This window comes from Salvia hispanica, chromosome 4, assembly GCF_023119035.1.
Source record: "Salvia hispanica cultivar TCC Black 2014 chromosome 4, UniMelb_Shisp_WGS_1.0, whole genome shotgun sequence".
In the NCBI taxonomy this organism is placed as follows: domain Eukaryota; kingdom Viridiplantae; phylum Streptophyta; class Magnoliopsida; order Lamiales; family Lamiaceae; genus Salvia; species Salvia hispanica.
This window is the reverse complement of record NC_062968.1, coordinates 15734059-15754426: the sequence shown is the minus strand read 5'-3', so window position 1 is coordinate 15754426 and position 20368 is coordinate 15734059. Positions and strand designations below refer to the sequence as shown.

At 33.8% G+C, this 20368-nt stretch overlaps 1 protein-coding gene across 3 annotated transcripts; it reads right to left on the bottom strand.

Moving 5' to 3' along the window:
- Positions 1-6130: 6130 nt before the first annotated feature.
- LOC125223564 (tRNA-dihydrouridine(20/20a) synthase-like) lies at positions 6131-16095 on the bottom strand. 3 transcript variants are annotated; one of them, XM_048126764.1, is made up of 14 exons: positions 15880-16095; positions 15114-15343; positions 14895-15021; positions 13615-13742; positions 13462-13531; positions 13264-13366; positions 12895-13012; positions 12717-12798; positions 12378-12439; positions 12176-12248; positions 12017-12097; positions 11824-11904; positions 11480-11623; positions 6131-6163 (listed from the first exon to the last, which is right to left on the bottom strand). In XM_048126764.1, the coding sequence occupies exons 2-14, from the start codon at positions 15305-15307 to the stop codon at positions 6140-6142; spliced, it is 1287 nt and encodes a 428-aa protein (XP_047982721.1). In that variant the 5' UTR covers positions 15308-15343; positions 15880-16095; the 3' UTR covers positions 6131-6139. The 3 variants fall into 3 exon arrangements, with proteins under 3 accessions (XP_047982721.1, XP_047982720.1, XP_047982722.1); XM_048126763.1 differs by lacking the exon at positions 6131-6163 and having other exon boundaries at positions 11210-11623; positions 15880-16094; XM_048126765.1 differs by lacking the exon at positions 6131-6163 and having other exon boundaries at positions 11210-11623; positions 15114-15230; positions 15880-16093.
- Between the last annotated feature and the right edge of the window lie 4273 nt (positions 16096-20368).

Below are 20368 nucleotides of genomic sequence, written 5' to 3'. Positions count from 1 at the left end.
AGTTACAAGAAATTGTAGGCAAATGTCAACTAGAGGACAAAACAGAAGAAGAAATAGAACTACTCTCTCCGTCCCCGCTAGGATGACACATTTTCCAATTCGCAAGATACACCAATGGTATTTGTGTGAGAGAGTGATCGGAGTGAGACAAGGTAATGACAGGGGAAGAAATATTTTATGTGAATAGTTTGGTTAATACTTAATATTTATGAGAAAGTTAATAAGAGAAAAACAAGAAGAAAAAAAAGACTAAAGGAAAAAAATTTATTATTCTGAAAAATTTGCATGCCTCCTTCAAAATTACAAAAGGTATGCGAATTAATCTTTAATATCTCTCTATAAGAATAAAGTAGATTGCTTATACTCATGTATTTACCAAGGTTGGAGCTAATCCTGATACAAATATTTAATCACATATTCACATATGTGGCAGCATGAAATAAGACTGATGTGTTTACACTTCGGCCAGTATTTAAGGCAATTTTTAATCTCAAGCATTATTATTATTATTAGTATTATTATTATTATTATTATAAAAAAACTATATTGGGCGGTGATCCACTTTTGCTATTTCCAGTTTTGCTACTATCGCACACATAGCAGTCCACCAATTTCATTCCATATTCTAAATTAATTCATTTCAATGTAACACATTCTATTACTTCTAAACAAAAGGAGTATGATATAGTCATCCTCTGGAAACTGTGATTTTTGTAAACTAAACAAGAAATGGTCTTGCCGGAGATACTACATCACATCCAATTAGACTATAAGTACTTGTTCATAGTAGTGTCATGTGATCTTTGATTTTGTGTGCAAATGTTATTTCCACCAAACTACTACTAAAGCTTCCAAAGGTTTTATCTGCAGAATTTGGTTGAAGAAAGCCTTTGGACAATGCTTCTTCATTTGAAGCAGGTGGATTAGGTTAGCTGTATCTTCTGAGGCGGGTTTTTGATGCATAAGACCACCCCCATTGGTGACTCTGAGATGGAGGCAAACACATAAGACAAAATAGAAAGAAATAGTAATAAAGCAAAATTTAAATAACCCAACCCACCACCAATTTTGGGGCTTGCCAGCTGACCCAACATAAAGTGGAGGGCAAATGACACATGTCCATTTTCTATTGGCTCAATGTATTATTATTTTTAGTTGTTTTTATTTACTACTATTAATTATTGATTAATCACTACTTTATTTATGTACATGATTTAATATTGTATACTACAAATATGAATTGTAAATATTTTAGATAATCACATTTTAAATATTTTGAACATTGTGAATTTATGATATTTTTATTACTTTTAGTTATTAATATAATTTATTTAATTATTACTCCCTCCGTCCCACTTAAGATGACACGTTTCCTTTTTAGTTTGTCCCAATTAAGATGACACATTTTCTTTTTTGGAAACTTTTTATCTCCAATTAATACAGACAACTACTTTTTCCCACTCCTATTAAAATATTCTATCTCTCTTTCTCTCTCTATTTTAATACTTACACCCACATTTTCTCTCTCCAATTAAATATATTAACCAATAACTCCTAAAATCTCATGCCAGCAAAGAAATGTGTCATCTTAGTCGGGACGGAGGGAGTATTATATTTGTATTTATATATCATTTCAAAACTCATGTGAATTATTCTTCCAAACATTCATGTGAGCCCCTCTTGTGAAAAATTCAAGTGAACTAGTTCATTTTATTTATAATTAATTAATTTTTATTTTATTTTTTAATTATTTGCTACTTTTTTATTGTGCTTCATTTGTTCTATATATATCCCACTAAGCATGCAAAACTCTTCACAAACAAACTAACTTTCTTTTCATTCTTGTTTTGATAAATTTGATTTCATGGATCCAAATTATTCACACTATCGTCCTTGTTTTCCAAACCATCAAAATTCCCAAAATTATCAACAATTATCAGATTAGGGGTGGCGAAACGGGTAGTGGGTAACGGATAATTCTCATCCCGACCCGATACCCGTCGGGTATTGGGTACCCGCTACCCCAGGATAGTGGAAATCGGGGCAGGGTCGGGTATTATAATTTAAGGTTTTGCGGGTATCGGGTATACCCGTTACCCGCGCGGGTATTCCTAATATACCCGTTAGTACCCGATTATTTTAGTGTTAGGTGTTCAAATGTTAATGTAGTTAATTAAATTTATTCTTCCATTCACCACCACCTGCATCTGTTCAGGTTAGTTTCTAGTCTTTCCCATTCTAATTCCTTCATGAGAATTTTCTAGTCTTTCTCATTCTACTTCATGAGAATAATCCCATTGCCGTTCCTAGTTAAACGTACTACAGTGGCTACACACATATATATGTATACGTACTACCCACATATACTACTACCACACACACATATATAATATATATAGGTGTAACACAAACACACACCCATACAAATATACAGTATAGTACACATACATTTTAAAATATACAATCACAACCACAAATAGATTTTAAAAGAATTAGGACAGACTCGGGTCGGATACCCGCAGCGTTGGGTGCGGGATACCCGACTCGGGTATTGGGTCATACCCGACTCAGTGCGGGACGGGTGTCGGGACAACCATTTTGTCCGAAACGGGTAGCGGGTACCCGACTTATCGGGTGCGGGTACCCGCGGGTACCCGTTTCGACACCCCTATAACAGAATATCCAAACTCCCAATTTTTTTCAAATCCGAAGTATTCACAAAACCTTGAATTTTCTCCAAATCTAAGCCAAATTCCTACATCTACTGAAATTCCCACGTCTGAAAATATCACCCACAATTTGTTCGGAAATGTCCAACCAGCGAACAAAATTCAGAGGAGCTCAAAAAATGTAAATTGGGGTGTGAAAGAAGATATGACACTTATGTCTTCTTGGATCTACGCAAGCGTAGATAGTGTGCGTGGTAAAAATCAGAAGGGAGATACATTATGGCTACATGTCCATAAATTGTATCATAGATGCCAAGAAGGTGAAATATGAAATTAACAAAATTCCATATAATTTTTAGACATTATTTAATATATTTAAAGTCATTATAAATCAAAATATTAAGAGTTATGGAAGTAAAAAAATCGATAGGGGTTGAATTGAGTAAGAGTTATGTATGTGGAGAATAGAGAAATGAATATTTTATTAAAAAGTTGATTGAGGTGAGGTTGGGTTGGGTTGGGTGAGGGCAGGGGTGGATCTACATTCATTGAAAGAGGGGCAATTGCCCCACCTCATATTTTCATATTCTATATATATATATATTGTACTATATTTTACCATTTATTTCTTTCAATTTCTCACTAAATGTCCCTTCTCAAATTCTTAACTTTTCCTCATATATAAATTTGTCCCTCTCCCTACAAATTTCTAGCTCCGCTCCTGGGTGAGGGTAACGGACCACATCTCCATTTTGGATCTTTTTCAAGTCCCTTAGCTTATACATGTTCACCTGTTTTGTGAACTCAAGCATTTACATAATGCTTAAAAACTTCATACAACAAAAAACGCCACCTAAAACTTAGATAGAGTGCTTCCTTACGCCAAAGATGAAGCACCCAACCGCAATAGCAATGACAGCAATAGTGGATCCCCCGACCACAAGCATCGGCCCCCTGACCACAGGCCAGTCCTTGATTTTTTCTTCGAGTACCCAAAACTTGCTTTCTTCTACTGGAACATTCTTTTTCCTTTCAGCCTTTATCTTGCCCATTACAGCATTTATGATGATCAACCTCCAAATCTTCATGATCCAAATCTCCTCCTCCGGATAAAACATACCTTTTTCTATTAGATTGCGCCATGATTTGCAAACACATTTGCACCTCATCATGCATTCGACCTGGAGTTTTCTGATGATATATCTAAAGATGTCTGGCGGTAGCTTTCTAAACAAATCAGTTCCCCCTTCCAAATCATCGGCGATCTTCATCAACACATGCGATGAAAAAACAATTATCACAGTGGATGAAGGAAAAACTATTCTTGTAATTACAGTATGCTCTCATTTCAGTTGTTTCTTTTTATCAGGCCAATTATTTGCAGTGCTTTAAGAAGTGGATTGCAGGCCTTGGGTGAATTATAGAAAGTTTAGTAATAAAATTTCCTATATTTTGTGCTTCTGTCTATGACAAATTCATTGCATACATGTCTTGGGTGAATTATATAGATAATACATGCATATAGTGAGAATGTGTTAAATGAACATAATAATATGAGATCTCATGAATGTTTGGGGCTAGACATCTAACCTGTGAGCCTGGGGCATTGTCGTCAATGAAAGAGGCCTCACCAACATCCACCATTAGCCTATAGAAAACGAAATCAAGGCAGAAAATTGAGTAACAATGCTCCCTAAATTATGTGTAATTCAACGCTAAATCCAGTTGAAGCTGAATTAATAATTATGATGACAACGCACAAGACACCTAAAGCTATGTTCTGTTAGAATTGGAGCTAAAAACATGGCAATTTGAGATTTGACGTCCAACTAAAACCTACACAAGAACGAAGCCATTATGAATTAGGGAAAAAATGAGCATTGTATTCTTACCCTAAATTTGGATCATATACAACCAACTCAACTTCTGATTTTTGCTTATTATTTCAATCACGACCTAATTTTGGATCACATATCCTCAATTTTGGGTCTCTTCCCAACACCCAATTTAAACTTGAAATAGTTTCGACTAATTTTACTGGCAATTCATAGTGTAGAAGTATGAAATAGTACTCCCTCTGTCCCGCTTTAGGAGTCCCGGTTGATCAATTTTGGGCGTTCCGCTTTAGGAGTCCCGGTTGAGATAAATTAATAAAAAATGTCTACAAAGTGTTAAACGTGGATCCCAACATCCACTATAACATTTATTTATTGGACACTCAATTAAAAGTGGGTCCCAACATCCACTACAATATTTATTTATTACATACTCAAACACTTTTTCTTAAAACATATGCCCGATTCAACCGGGACTCCTAGAGCGGGATGGATGGAATAGTAGATGAGAAATAATAGGATTCGAGGTTTTGAGAGAGACGAGAGAATGAAGAGAGGTGGCTGCTTTCTTCTTCAATTTTCAATAGCGATAGAGAGAGAGGAGAGAATGAGTGGGAGGCCGCACGTGACATTTGAATAAATAAATTACTTTGTATAGTATTTTAAATGGAGAAATATGCAAAGAATGGTTAATATTGTTCATTTAATAGTATTTCAAATTATATTAATTATCTAGTAGCAGTTCTTATATATTTTGAAAATATTAATTCATAGGCATAGGTGGATGTCGAGTGCACCGGCTAGTTTAAAATTTTATAAGAATTTATTATATACTTTCAATATACACATGTTGCTATTATCGGACCATCCCTATTATGATACTAATCTTTAGTATACTACAAAAATAATTATGAAGTTAATACTAAAACAATTCATTAATTGAAATATTGAAAATTTAATTAGTGATTATCATATAATTTCAATATTTGATGATGTTAATATTATATTATTATAATATTTATAGCAATATCATATCCCACGTAATTATTCAATGAATATAATTTCTTATTTACATAAAATTATAATTTTAAAATCTTATCAATATATATTACACTATATAAAATAAAGAAATAGTATAAACTAGCAAAATAAAATTTATAACAGACAAAAAATGTTTATTACAAAGAAAATATAATGTTAAAGAAATTTAAATGACATTTTTTTATTTTGCAATCGAATAAATTTTTCCAAGAAACTACGCCAGTAGAATATCACTTACGGAGTATACTATTTTCCAAGATATAGTCTAACGTTCAGTTTTTTCATTAAAAAAATCATGATTATAGTATACAATTTATTTCAATTTTTTATAATTTAATTAGAGCGAAAGCATGATTATAAACTAAAATATATAAAAAGAAAAATTAGCATTCGGTTTGTTTTCAATGTTTGTCAACAAGGAGTATCAATATTGCAAAGCAACTAATGCTACAAGGAATCTTGTTATGTGATATGTGAACAAATTCTCTGATAACAGTCAGTCTGATTTGCTCTCTCTTTCTCTTCTTAATCTTTCTAGTGTGTGGTGACAGAAAAATTGTGTGCAGTTAAACGTAAGGACGGACTGCAAGCGGACTAGGCATACGAGAAGAGCTCTTCCTCTGTAACTGAATAGGGTGGTTGTAAACTAATACTCCCTTCCGTCCATGAAAAATAGACCACGTTGTGAATGTCACAGGTTTCAATGTGGTGGTAAAGTAAGAGAAGGAAAAAAAATAGTAAGAGAGAAGTAGTGATAGTGGAATGTGGGGTCCATATATTAGTGGTGTTTAATTGTGTTAGGTAGCAAATGTGAGGTACTTTTTCAAACTTATCTATTTTTCGTAGACAACCAAAAATGGCAAATGTGATCTATTTTATGTGGGTGGAGGGAGTATATATATAAGTATGACTCATGTTCCACTAACTTTTTTTCATCCACTTTTCTTAATATTTCTTAAAATCGGCATCAAAAAGAAATGAAACTCTTATTTGCAGGCAGAGGGTCTAATAGTAATATACTCCATGTATCCCTTTAGCAAGACATTGTATTTACTGTTACCATCATTTTGTTGTGTTTTGTTGATAGAGAAATCATTTTGTTGTGTTTTGTTGATGATTCTCTATGAAAAATTGTGGGTTGACATTCGAAGCATTCTCCATGTGTCTTGTATTGCAGGTATTATATGTTTTCACATCCCCATCTTTTTTAAGGAAATAAACTGGTAATTATATTCAAATATTCAGATGGCATTGACAATAAGATCCTATTTATACTCTATATATAGCCATTTGTAAAGGTTGGGAGATTTCTAATGGAAATGCTCCTGATCTACATAAAAAAAACACCACCTAAAACTTACACAGAGTGCTTCCTTGTACCAAAGATGAAGTACCCGACCGCAATAGCAATGACAACAATAGTCGATCCTCCCACAAGGTTATCGAACTTTCTTTGTTCAGAAATCGCCGTTTCCACTTTATGAATTATGAAGCGCCAGGCTTGAATCTTCACATAAAGCTCATCATTCATCGGATACACACCTAATTCTATTAGATCGTGCCATGATCTGCAAACACATTTGCACCTCATAGTGTTTTCAAACGGGAGTCTGCTCAGGATCTCTCTCATGATGTCTGGCGGTAGCTTTCTAAACAAATCATTTCCCCCTTCCAAAATGGCCGCGATCTTCATCAAAACATGCAGCAGTGGCAGATGAAAAAACAGTTGTCAGACTAGAGAAAGTAGGTGATCAAGAAAAAACTATCCTTGTAATATTCGTATGCTTTCATTAAGTTGTTTCTTTTTATCAATCTTATACTCCATCTTACTAGGCCAATTATTTGCAGTTCTTCAAGAAGTGGATTGCAGACCTTGGGTGAATTATAGAACATTTAGTAATAAAATTTCTGTCGATAATAACCTATATTTTGTGCTTCTATCTATGACGAACTCATTGCATACATGTCTTGGTTGAATTAGTATGTAAAAAGGTTATAGATAATACATATGGTGAGAAAGTGTTAAATGAACATAATGAATAATGAGAGGGTATGCATGAATGTTTGGGGCCAGACATCTAACCTTTGAGTCTGGGGCATTGAAAGAGGCCTCACCAACAACCACCATTAGCCTATAGAAAACGAAATCGTTGAGTAACAAAGGAAACGAATGGTCCACAAATTATGCGTAATGAGTTAATTCATTCGCCAAATCCAGTTGAAGCTGAAGTATGATGAAAAAGCAGAAGACACCTAAGTGGAGCTAAAATGGTCAGTCATTTCATCGATTTTGTGAATTCCATTGAAGAAGCTAAAAGTATTGAGTGAGTTTAGACCTTCACAAGAACTAAGCCATTACTTGGAGCATGAATGTTTGGCGATAAGGCTACCATCAGGACCTATGCATAATGAAAAACATAATGCCATAAATATCTCTACATTAAACTTTTCTAGTAAAAATAACTCCAGATAATCTTCGTTTTTCTTGAACAAATTCCTACCCTATTTTTGGAGCACATGCATCTTGTATTCGCTTATAAATACAATTCACGTCCTAATTATGGATCATATACAACCAATTCAATATCTGGTTTTTGAATTACGGAAAAAACGACCTTTGTCTAAACATCAAATTGTTCCTACTTTACTGGCGATTCATAGTCTAAACTTTAAAAAAGTTTCTATTTTACTGTCCATTCATATAGTAGGATTCGTACCTCAACTGATGAATGTTGGAGAGGGTTTGCTTTTGAGAGAGACGAGAGAATGAGAGGGACTTTCGCCGGCGTGACAAAATATATATAGTGCTTCTGCTTTATTCTTCAAGTCACATAAGAGAATAAATGAAAAATTAATCGCTGATTTTTCGGTGTCAATCTTTCAAAATATAGGATCAAAATACTCCGTAAAAAGGACTTTTTTATTTTTCGTTTTTCACTATTTTCTGCATCAAATTTATGTATCGACCAAATTATCCACATAAAATTTCAAATCTCAATTCTAAAAAACCTATCAGGAAAAGGACTTTTTATTTTACGTTTTTCACTCTTTCCTGCATAAAATTTATGTATCGACCAAATTACCACATAAAATTTCAAATCTAAATTCTGAAACTCTAATTGCATAATCTTATAGTATAATTCTTTGCACCTTTATCATTATTATTATTCTTATTCTTATTACTCTCTCCATCCCATTTAACTGACACAATTTTTTTTTGGTTTATCTCAAATAACATTTTTATTTTTAAAAACTTTCACTCTCCAATAAATTATATACTCAATCGTTTTTTTTTATCTCAAATTAAATATTCAATTCTCTTTCTCTCTCTTTTTAATACATTCACCCACCTTAACACATTAAATATTAAAATTATGTGCCGACCAAAAATGTGTCATTGGACAGAATAATTCTATTTCTTCTTCTGTTTTATCCTCTAGTTGATATATTTGCCTACAATTTCTTGTAACTGGTAAATAAAATATTATTCATTGATGGTAGATACTAAATTTGCCTCGTGTTCCAAAATACAACTAGTAAAAGATAAATGGGTTCTCATTTGTCAACCTTAATAATGCTAGTCAAAAACAAAGTGAAGTATGGCTAGAAATATGAGCACCATCAACCTCAACTTGATCCACAATATAGGCACTAGAGCAGCATCAGTATATCATCAATCAATTGATTCTCATTTCTTTCTTTGTCAAAGTGGGCACGTATTTCTTGCAGCTAACCACGGCAAGATGCACCACAGTGAGACAAGGTAATGACAGGGGAAGAAATCTGTGTGTTATTATAATTGGGGTTTAAAATTTTGATGTGAATAGTTTGGTCGAATACTTAAAATTTGTGAGAAAAATGATAAGAAAAAATAAAGACAAAAGGAAAAAAAAATCATTATTCTGAAAAATTCACATGTGTCGAATTGTTGATTCAAAATTACGAAAGATCTGCGCATTTTATCTCAAATTATGAAAGGTTATCGAATTTAATCTTTTTTTCGATATCTCTCAGATAAGAAATAAAGTAGATTGCTTATGTTCATTATTTACCAAGGTCGGAGCTAATCCGGATAAAAAAAAACACCACCTAAAACTTACACAGAGTGCTTCCTTACGCCAAAGATGAAGCACCCAACCGCAATAGCAATGACAGCAATAGTGGATCCCCCGACCACAAGCATCGGCCCCCTGACAACAGGCCGGTCCTTGATTTTGTCTTCGAGTACCCAAAGCTTGCTTTCTTCTATTGCCACATTCTCTTTCCTTTCAGCCTTTATCTTGCGCATTACAGCTCTTATGATGATGAACCTCCGAATCTTCATGATCCAAATTTCCTCCTACGGATAAAAGAAACCTATTTCTATTAGATTGCGCCATGATTTGCAAACACATTTGCACCTTACAATGCATTCAAGCTGGAGTTTTCTGATGATATATCTAAAGATATCTGGCGGTAGCTTTCTGAACAAATCAGTTCCCCCTTCCAAACAGTTGGCGATCTTCATCAACACATGCAGCAAACAATTATTAGACTAGGGAAAGTAGGTGATCAAGAAAAAACTATTCTTGTAATTATTGTATGCTTTCATTCAGCTGTTTCTTTTTATCAATCTTATTATGGAAAATTTAGTAGTGTAATAAAATTTCCGACTTTAATAACCTAGCTATATTTTGTGCTTCTATTGCATACATGTCTTGGTTGAATTGCTATGTAAAAAGGTTATAGATAATAGGAGTATGACGAGAGGGTATACATGAATGTTTGGGGCCATACATCTAACCTGTGAGTCTGGGGCATTGAAAGAGGCCTCACCAACAACCACCATTAGCCTAGGCAGAAATTGTAGTACTAAAATAGATGAGAAATAGTAATAGGATTGGTAGGTTTTGAGAGAGACGAGAGAATGAGGAGAGGGGGCGTGAGATAATATAAACAGAGGAGAGAAGCGGCACGTGACATGACATTCGCTGGCGTGAGATAAATACTATTGTCAAATTACATGAAGCCATAATTATCTAGTACTCCAATATTTTTATGTTTTGACAATATTAATTCACAAGCATAGGTATAGAGGTATATTATATAATTTCATTATACACATAACACATGTTGCTATTAACGGACCATAACTCACTACAAAAACAATTATAAAATTTACTCAAATTATTCTGTAATTGAAATATTGAAAATATAGGGATTTATCATATAATTTCAATCTTTCATCATCTTATTAATTTATACACTAAGAGCAATACATTAAAAGTTTATATTATATATTTTTGAGTCTAATAATATTCCACCATTGAATGACCCATATTATATTATTATAATATTTATAGGAATGTCATACATTCATATCATATAATATAATATCATTCAATGAATATAGGTTCTAATTACATAAAAATTACTTATAATTTTGAAATCTTATCAATATATATTACTCTATCAAAATAAAATTTATAAAAGACAAAAACTGTTTATTACGAAGAATATATAATATTAAAGAAATTTGAATAACAAGTTTTTTTATTTGGCAAACGAATAATTTTTTCCAAGAAACTACACCAGTAGAATATCTCTTATTTTCCAAGATATAGTCTAATATTCAGTTTTTTTCCATTTATTTCAATATTTTATAATCAAATTAGAGCGAAAGCATGATTATAAACTAAAATATATAAAAAGAAAAATTAGCATTCGGCGGTATGTTTTCAATGTATGTCAACAAGTATCAATATTGAGGGATGATATTCGGAAAACCAAAGCAACTAATGCTACAAGGAAACATATGTGATATGTGAACAACTTCTCTGATAACAGTCAGTCTGATCTGCTCTCTCTTTCTCTTCTTAATCTTTCTAGTGTGTGTGACAGAAAAATTGTGTGCAGTTAAACGCAAGCGGACTAGGCATACGAGAAGAGCTCTTCCTCTGTAACTAAATAGGGTGGTGGAAGCACCTTCTTGGCAGCTGAGAAAACATCTGGAAAACCGATAGGGGCTTCAGTAATCGGTGAATCCAATACTGCATCTGGAATGGCATCCAGCGTCTCCTCCAACAATGATTTTATTGTCTGCAAGTTTAGACAATGTATGTCAAGATTGCCATACTTTATGAATATTCACCTAAATTTCTTTCATTCTCTTATCAACATTGACAAGTATTCTTGTTTTAATTTTTCTGCCAAATTATCTCTGCACTATTGAGTACATATTTCCTCTCATTTAGTTATGAGAAACGTATCATGTAGCATTTGAAAAGATAGTAGCCTACCGGGCAGGTGTGTAAAGCAGCATCAACTTTGCGCTTCCACAAACCATTTCCGGGGGATGAATGGAAAAAACCAAGCAAAGGCTGCACATACGGATCAGTTTAAATGTCAAATCAAAATAGCATATATCTTCTCTAGCTTACTTTAAAAATAGTAAGAAATGTTGATGAAATTAAAAAAAGGTTGCATCCATACTTTTGTAATCTCGCGAAGATTTGGTCTAGGTTCGTGATGTTCCAAGACTGAATCTCCATAAACCTGGAACTGTTCAAGTACCTGCATAGCAGAATGTAGATGGTGCTGAGAAAATAAGTATCTCCACAACCACAATAAAATCAGAGATAGGTGACCAACCTGTCGCCTTGTTATAGTGCTAAGAGGTGCCCCGTATACTGCACTATCAACATGTCCCAAAACATTCCATGGACTGGAAGAAGGTCATTTTAGTTTTCAGTCAGCATGGATAAGCAAGTAAAACGTGAATACAAATGAATAAGTGGCTACTGTTGAAACAGCACGTAGATATGACGAAATGTAGAGATAAATAAGTACATACTTGTGATAAGCTGCACGTCCAACCATAACCCCATGGGCTCCTTCTCTCAGAGCTTCATTTACCTAGTTTTTTGAAATACAAAATACGAGGATACCGGAAGAGTGAGTGAGTTATTGTCTTGGTTAATGACGTCTGTGAAGAGAAATTTTACTAGTTAAAAACAAGAGGCTCTGAAGAGACATCCTTTCATAAAGCTCATAGCAAACAATTTAAAAGAAAAAAAAATAACCCATATGATTCTGAAGAAATTGAGTGTAAACCTGGACACTGATTTAAAGAAAAATAATAATACAGGTGCTTGGTGAACATATTTACAAGACATGTTAGACTTGAAATTACCTCATCAATAGTGTTTATGCCACCATTGATGGTGAACCGCAAATCAGGAAAATCACGCAGGAGAGCATAGAAGAACTCGTATCTGGAAAGAGTTGAGATAAGCATAGCAATGGGATAAGAAACTGAGGCAACATAATACGTGACAATGACAATAGATAAAAATTCAAAAAAATTGTACTTTAAGGGTGGAATTGATCTATTTTCTCTGGGGCTGATTCCATTAAGTAGTGCCTTCCTGGAGTGTATTATGAAATGCCTTGTTGGTGATTGAGATGAGACCTTATATATGAAATCACCTGCAGAGAAACAAAAATGGCTGCTCATTACAGAGGAAAAGACCCAATCAGAGCATATCCATATCACCATATGCAGCCAGCAATCACAATAATTGGTACAAACAACTTCACATACATGAAGTGAGTCACCGAACAATTGCAATGCAAGAAATATAAAGAGAAACTCATATCTTATTTTAGATGTGTAAGCAAAATACTTTCAAAAGGAAGAAAACTATACAGCACTAGTCTAGGAAGATGGAAGCACTTACAGAGTTCATTATATGAATCGTGGTCATCGACACCAATTCTGCATTTGACACTAACAGGAACATTTGTATTTGCAGCAATTACTGTCATGGCATCAGCAACAAACTTCCCTTGTAAAAGATAATATGATTAGGTTAGATAGCTTGCTGCAATAACTATTAAAAAATACCTTAAAATTAGTAAGGCACCACTGCACACACCTTTGGATCAAGCATTAAACGCACCCCAAAACAGCCTTTTCCAGCAACCTTTGGACTTGGACAACCACAGCTGCCAACAATGTGTTGAGTATTAAAAATAGTAAAAGTTAGAGAATGGAATTAAAGGTGTATGCCTGTAATAAGAGAACAAACTTGAAATTGATTTCATCATAGCCATAAGGATTTGCAAGTTGAGTTGCTTTAGCAATGTTTTCCAAATCGTTTCCCCCAATTTGAAGCACTATAGGATGTTGCTCTGGACCAAATGCCAAGAATCTATCCTGGTAACCATCGAGATGAATGACATCAGATAAATAACAAAGGGAAATGTCACATACGCCCATTTGATCAGTTATATTCCGGACTAAATAATGCAGATTCGCATTAATCATACTGAAACAATATCAAGAATATCGAAATTTCGTTATACCGTGATTTTCAGTTTGATATGATACCATACCAGAATTTTCATATCATACCAAATATATATATATATATATATATATATAGGATTTTGATCAAAACAAGAATTGGTTTAAATAAAGAAATCAAGGCCAACTTCCAGCCCTATATATATATATATATATATATATACGTGACAGTGGGTCAACTTTGGGGGACGATGGAGAAGAAAGGGGAGTGGCGGCAGCAATTCCAGCGGCGAAGCAATGGTGATTTTAGACGAAGTCGAGGGGAGAGGAAACACAAACAGAGTCAAGAGGACTTTAAATGCAGAAGAAACAGTGCAAACCCAGCGGTTGAGGTGAGGCCAGATGGGAAGAGGGTTTAGGATTGAGTATGTGTTCGAGCATGAATGTGTGAAAGTAAGGTAGGGCAGCAGATTTCTTAAAAAAATAGGATTTCAGTAGTATTATTTTTGGTGAGACCGATATTGACTGTATAAACAATTGAATGTATTGTTAAAAGTTAGGGTTTCACGCATTAAAAAGAAAGGCAGAGGTGACAGTTTTATTAAAATTAGTGTTCCACTTATTTTGGTGTGATTCATGGGGCACATCTTCTGTGCCCAGCACTTCTGACAACACTAAGAGCAAAGCATCACATCTTCTATTTGATATAAATCTCACCATAATCTAATCTTGTTCAAAAACATCCATAATGAAGCATTTCCTAAGATCTAGCAAGAGAACTGCCCCATCAATCTTAATTATTCCAATATTAGTTATATAAAAGGTTCCCAGTGATTGCTAGTAAGGTTTTTGGTCTACATAATGTTAGCTTCCATCTTTATTACCGAACCCAGGTTAGTTGATCATTGATTCTTTTCCACATTAATCTTATAAAATCAGGTCCCACTCGAAGAATTATGATAAACTTGGATTGGTTTGGCAAAAATGTGCAATATTTGGATCATATCAGTGCATCCTTTCTTTAGGATAACAGACTAGAAAAACAGTGCAAGAAGCAACTACCAAATTCCCCTTCTGAAAAACAATTGTTTCTGCAGCAATCATTTCTGAATACAGCCAAGCTTTTTTGGATATGATACGTGCCAAAGTTCTATAGTGGTTGTCCGTCAAGTCCATCATTGGAGCAATACTGCATATCAGAGTATAGAATTAAAAGATAATCAAGCCACTTGACCACCATATTCAAAAAAGATCTCAATATCTTAAAATCGGATGTATCACCTGAACCACGGCGGAGGGTAGCGGGTGGCCACCATAGTGCTCTCCTTGTGAAACTGGCACTTCAGATTGTAGTGATGCAATTTCCTTGATTTGGTATAATTTAAGTTGGAGAACAATCTGCCATGGTTTTTCAGGACAACAGAATGAACAGGAGTTAAACAAGTAGACAAAATATGTCCGGTACACTTGATCATCCCTCTAAATGGACCGTGGCCTGCTCTTTAATGTACCTATCCATCGGATAGAAAGTGAAATCACAAAGGGCATGGTAATTTCGACTAAATGGAGACTTTGAAGATGAAACCAAATAGTTGAATCCCACAACTAAATGATTTAAAGATACTCATACTCCAGACTAAATGAAGTAACTAACTTCAGCAAACACATCCTAAAAATCTTAGCTTGGCATTGTTCTACATATATTGTAACAAAGATCTAAAACTAAAGGTCAATTGCTCATAACCCACTTTCTAGGATACCCAAACATGAGAATAAAAATCAAATTAAACAATACAAATTATAAGACCTCAGACAAATATGCAAACAACAGCGTTAAGCAGTTAACAGCTACATCAAAATCACCACTTCATAAACCCAAACCGCGAATTATTACAACTTGAATCATTTAACCCCATCCCATTAGTTTCCACATTTGCAAGTTCCAAGAACACCCACAATTACCTTCGTATCTAAGAACAAAATAGAATTTTTATCCCCCCAGGAAAGACAAAAGAAAGAAAGAAGCTAAAGGAGAAGAAAAACTTACGAGTTACTAGAAGAGAGGCCTAGGTCTCCGGGACTGTAGAGCGAGCAAAATGAAGTGAATGTATATATGCGAGTTCAGGGAATTTGGGCTTTTCTATTTCTAGATTTGGAATCATAGGCACCACAAAACATTAGTAGTATCATCCAAATCTAATTTTTCTGCCAAGCATAAAGGTTCTACTTCTACTGCCAATCATTCCTTTTTTCTTTTTCTGGGTTCTAATTTCTACTATAACTATTCATTGGGATTTAAGAACCCTAATTGTTCGAATTTCCTTATTGACAGCCTAATTGATTGATTTATTATTTTTAATTTTTTTGTTCAAAACGCATACCTGTCTTATTCTTCTTAATTGATTTACGATAAAATAATAAAATGGGAACATATATTTTATCTTAAACATGTAGTTAGGCGTGTTCGGTTTCCTAGATAAAGTAATGGAGTACCAATCTATAATTGAGTTGTGAGATTATTTTAATCCTAAGATTAGTTATTACTAATTATCTCATGATTATCTATCTATGATTGAATTGTACGATTGAATCTCATGAACAAACACACTGCATATTAAATAAGGATACAATCTTACAAATCGAACACCCACATATATTATTATATGACCTAAAGGTTCGAAAATTGATGGTCATGGCTTTGCGAAACTATGAATTTACAAAATAAATTTGAATAAGATAATACGTGAAAATTATTTGTTAATAATTAACAAAATTTGCAATTTTATTGAATTGAAGTTGTACCATGCACATGTTACAATTTATAAGCGAAAGCATAGCCAACGCCGTAGTCTAGACTACCGACTATGTACTTTGAAAAAAAGAAATGGAGGATAAAGAGAAAAAAAAAGAAAAGAAAATTAAGCTCGTTGCAAATCTTTGAAGTTAACTTATAAAATTTTAGTTGAATTACCTTATCCACAATTTAATTGAGTCGGCTAGTTCTCTTGACTAACTTACCTATGACTATTCATCTCACTGTGTGGGGATATATGTTCTCTCTCATTGAGTCATTGTCACTATCTACATAGTGTTCCAATCTGGCTCTTGACATTTGAAGTCTGTATGTGCTCAATCATCGAGTGACAAAGTAACATCCATGTTTTCTCGTAGAAGTCAAACTCTTTTTGTCATCCAAAAGTCTACCACTAATACTGAAATCTTACTCAACAACGACGGTGGAAGTTGGAATGACGAAAATGATAGAGTTTTATTTACAGTTGAATGGGAATCAAATATACGATACTTTAATCATATGACTTTGAATGGTTTCTACATGTTTTCGAACTTACAATAGTGTGTTATTCCTATTGTAGGAGGTGAAATGAGACGTGAAATAAAGCTCGAATTGAGAACAAGCTTATAAGAAAGGTCATGCAAACTATCAAATTTGACAGTTGGCCCAGTTTAGGTCGCCGACTCCATAACCATTCTAGCGAGTTATTGGGTTCGTACCTAGTGACCAGCTAGAAATTATGCACACTCCAAAGAAATCTCAGCGAGTCACTAGGTAGTGACCCACTGGGAACGACGCTCTTTCACGACTATCAGTTTGTGAGCGATTTTGGGAAGTTTTTAGGAGTTTGGAAGCAGAATCTGGATCATTCTTTTAGACACATGAAAATTGAGAGAAAACATCATGGAAGAAGGAAGGAAAGAATGGAGATAGATTCAAACTCAATTTTGAGTGGCTAAATTTCTTCATTGCTCTTGGCATGTAGCAGGGTTTAAATTGCTTTAATGTTTGCTTGATTATTGTCTATGGTTGAATTTTAACTTTACCATTATTGAGAAGTCATGATAGGTAAATATTTGAAACCATTATCTAATCTCTCTTTCGTTTGGATCTTGGTTGGAAACCATAGGAGGGAAATTCGAGATTTGATACTTGAGAGAAAAAATCTTGAGTGGATTGATAGTTTTATATGTCAAAATTGATTTGATCTCTATTGCGCTTTCTCGTGGACATTAAGATGTACTCCCTCCGTCCCCAAAGAATATACACTTTGGGTTCGATACTGGTTTAATGTAAAATTGGTAAAGTAAGAGAGAGATAGAGAAAAAAAGTAATTAAAGTACGTTAGTGGAGAATGGGTTTCACCTCAGCAGAGTGAAAAGACTTTCCAAAATTAGAAAGTGCATAATCTTGTGTGACAAACTAAAAAGGAAAAAGTGCATATTCTTGTGGACGGAGAGAGTATGATTTTATTATGGTGTTTAACCGTTAGTGAGTAGAATATTGTAGACGTGTTCAGCTTATTTTAGGTTTACAAAGTGTTCGGCGAATAAATAGTGTAAAATAAACTTTATCCTCATTTGCACAGGTTCAATTAAAGAAATTCATCAACGTGTCATTATTATGAGCCCGAAACATGTTAAGAGCAATGTTCTTTACCTAGTGATTCCTTTAGTTTCAGATTTCCTTCTTTTTCATTTATTTTTTTAATCCTTGTTACTTCATTTTCATTCCATAAAATTTTCCTTTGTAGCCCAATTAAATAACCATACGCTTCCAAGTGGTTCGACGCCTTTAATACTAAAATTAGAATTGTATTCTTGCAGTAGTTGTAATATGATAGACAATTAATTAAACTTGATTATTATTCATTCATTAATATAAAAACTCTAAAATTACACATAACTGTGAAATATCATTTGAGTGCTAGTACTTTTTGTTGTTTTTATTTGTCTATGAGTTAAAACATCTTTTGTGGAATTTTTGGTAAACATGCTATGATTTTCAGTTATTTATTCAATTGTTTTTCTTTGTTAGCTCTTGTAGTTATTACAATTTCTCTTGTGCTTATACATTTATTTGATTGGTCATCTTATAAATGCATGTGGATTTTACTACGATACTCAGAAGATGAGTAGTTTAATTTGAAAGAAGAGAAGTTGACGTCTTTGCCAATATAATCGGGAGATTTGAGCCTTTGAATGAAGCAAATTTATCTTAGGGGCTTTTAGGAGTTATTGTCTTGGTTCTAGGAAGGACACTTCGGTTCTAGGTAGCAATCCACAAATTGTATGCTTCGGAGAAGATATAGTTTTACATTAGTGATAGCTTAGTAACTCTAGAGACCGTAATTCAAGGAAGTCCTTTAGATATTAGCTTTTGATTGTGGTTCCTAAAACTCTGCATTACTTAGCCTGCTTTGTATTATTTGTTATTTATATTTTTATGTTTTCTATTATTTGTTTGTTTATTTCTATCTAGTTTAATTAATCCAACCAAAAATCCGTGTCTCTAAGTATATGACGCTTAGTACATGATAGACAGTTGCAATCTTATTCCATGTGTTCGATATCCCGGTACTGACCTTTAGCTATACTAGATCTACCTTGTATACTTGCAAGTATTTTTAGTGCTAATAAATAGTGCATCACATGCAACTTGTGATATTGCACGAATAGATTTAGTCTGAAAATAATCTAAATAAATCATATGTTTTGATTTATTTAAACTGCAAGATATTCCGCTGCCCCCAACAAAAATTACATTGGTCAATGATACGAGTATGACAAACTCTTTCTCATGGATTGACCATCAATGAAGGACATCAAATTTTTTGTGGAGGCCCACATCATTGAAAATAGAGTGTGGTTCCAAGTACGTGCTTAATTCACTAGTAGTTCTTGAAGGAACTGACAGCGGAAGCGGTGTGACGGACTAACATAATTTAACAATTACTAATCGCACAAATAAATCACACAATAATCAGATCTATTTAGCAGATTATTTAGACAATAACTATTCGCGTAATTCTCACATGTATCATGCTCATAACTTGAATTAATCATGATTTAAGAATATTGAAACCTAAAACATGCTTTTCTACGGAGCAGAAATAATACCTAATTAATTCTCCAAATAATTGAAGATGGCTAGCAGCTTCTCCACGTGACGCTTTGAATACTAGACCACAGATCTTCTCTCGGTTCCCGAACTGTACTCCGATATCAGTGTGGGCTGATCTCACCAGAATACTAGGACTTAAATAAAGAAGACAGAAGAAATCCTTTTTGGAATAGGAGAAATTTCGAGCTCCTCTTCGACAGAGGGAGACGAAAATTATAGTATATATAAAATAAAATTATTATTTCTGTCTCCTTTATTCTCCTATTTATATTAAGTTCCTTTTGGGCCAAGAGAGGGATCTATGGAAGGTTTTGGATATGGGCTCATCAAATTTGCTTTTTACTAATTAAATTGAACCCACAATTTAATATAAGCTATAATTGGAATATTACGAGCAGCCACTACAGAAGTAATATTGAACTCTCCCCATCCAAATCTGAAATTATAAGTAATCGGGTTTCCGTTTTAACTTTCATTTCCCGCGCTTAAGATAAAAATGCCCATTAATTAATTAAGATTCAATCACTCGAAACGTGATTTCTAGTATACAAACTCTAACAGTTCTAGCCCTAGTGACCGCTGTATAGATATTCAAATTGGTCAACTATGTCTGGATCAA

Coding starts and splice junctions, on each gene's coding strand:
- LOC125223564 (XM_048126764.1), bottom strand. CDS start 15,307: ATGATCAAGTGTACCGGACATATTTTGTCTACTTGTTTAACTCCTGTT. Junction 13,743..14,894: donor TTTTTCAGAAGGGGAATTTG/GTAGTTGCTTCT, acceptor GATGGTTACCAG/GATAGATTCTTGGCATTTGG. Junction 11,905..12,016: donor ATCTTCGCGAGATTACAAAA/GTATGGATGCAA, acceptor CCGTATGTGCAG/CCTTTGCTTGGTTTTTTCCA.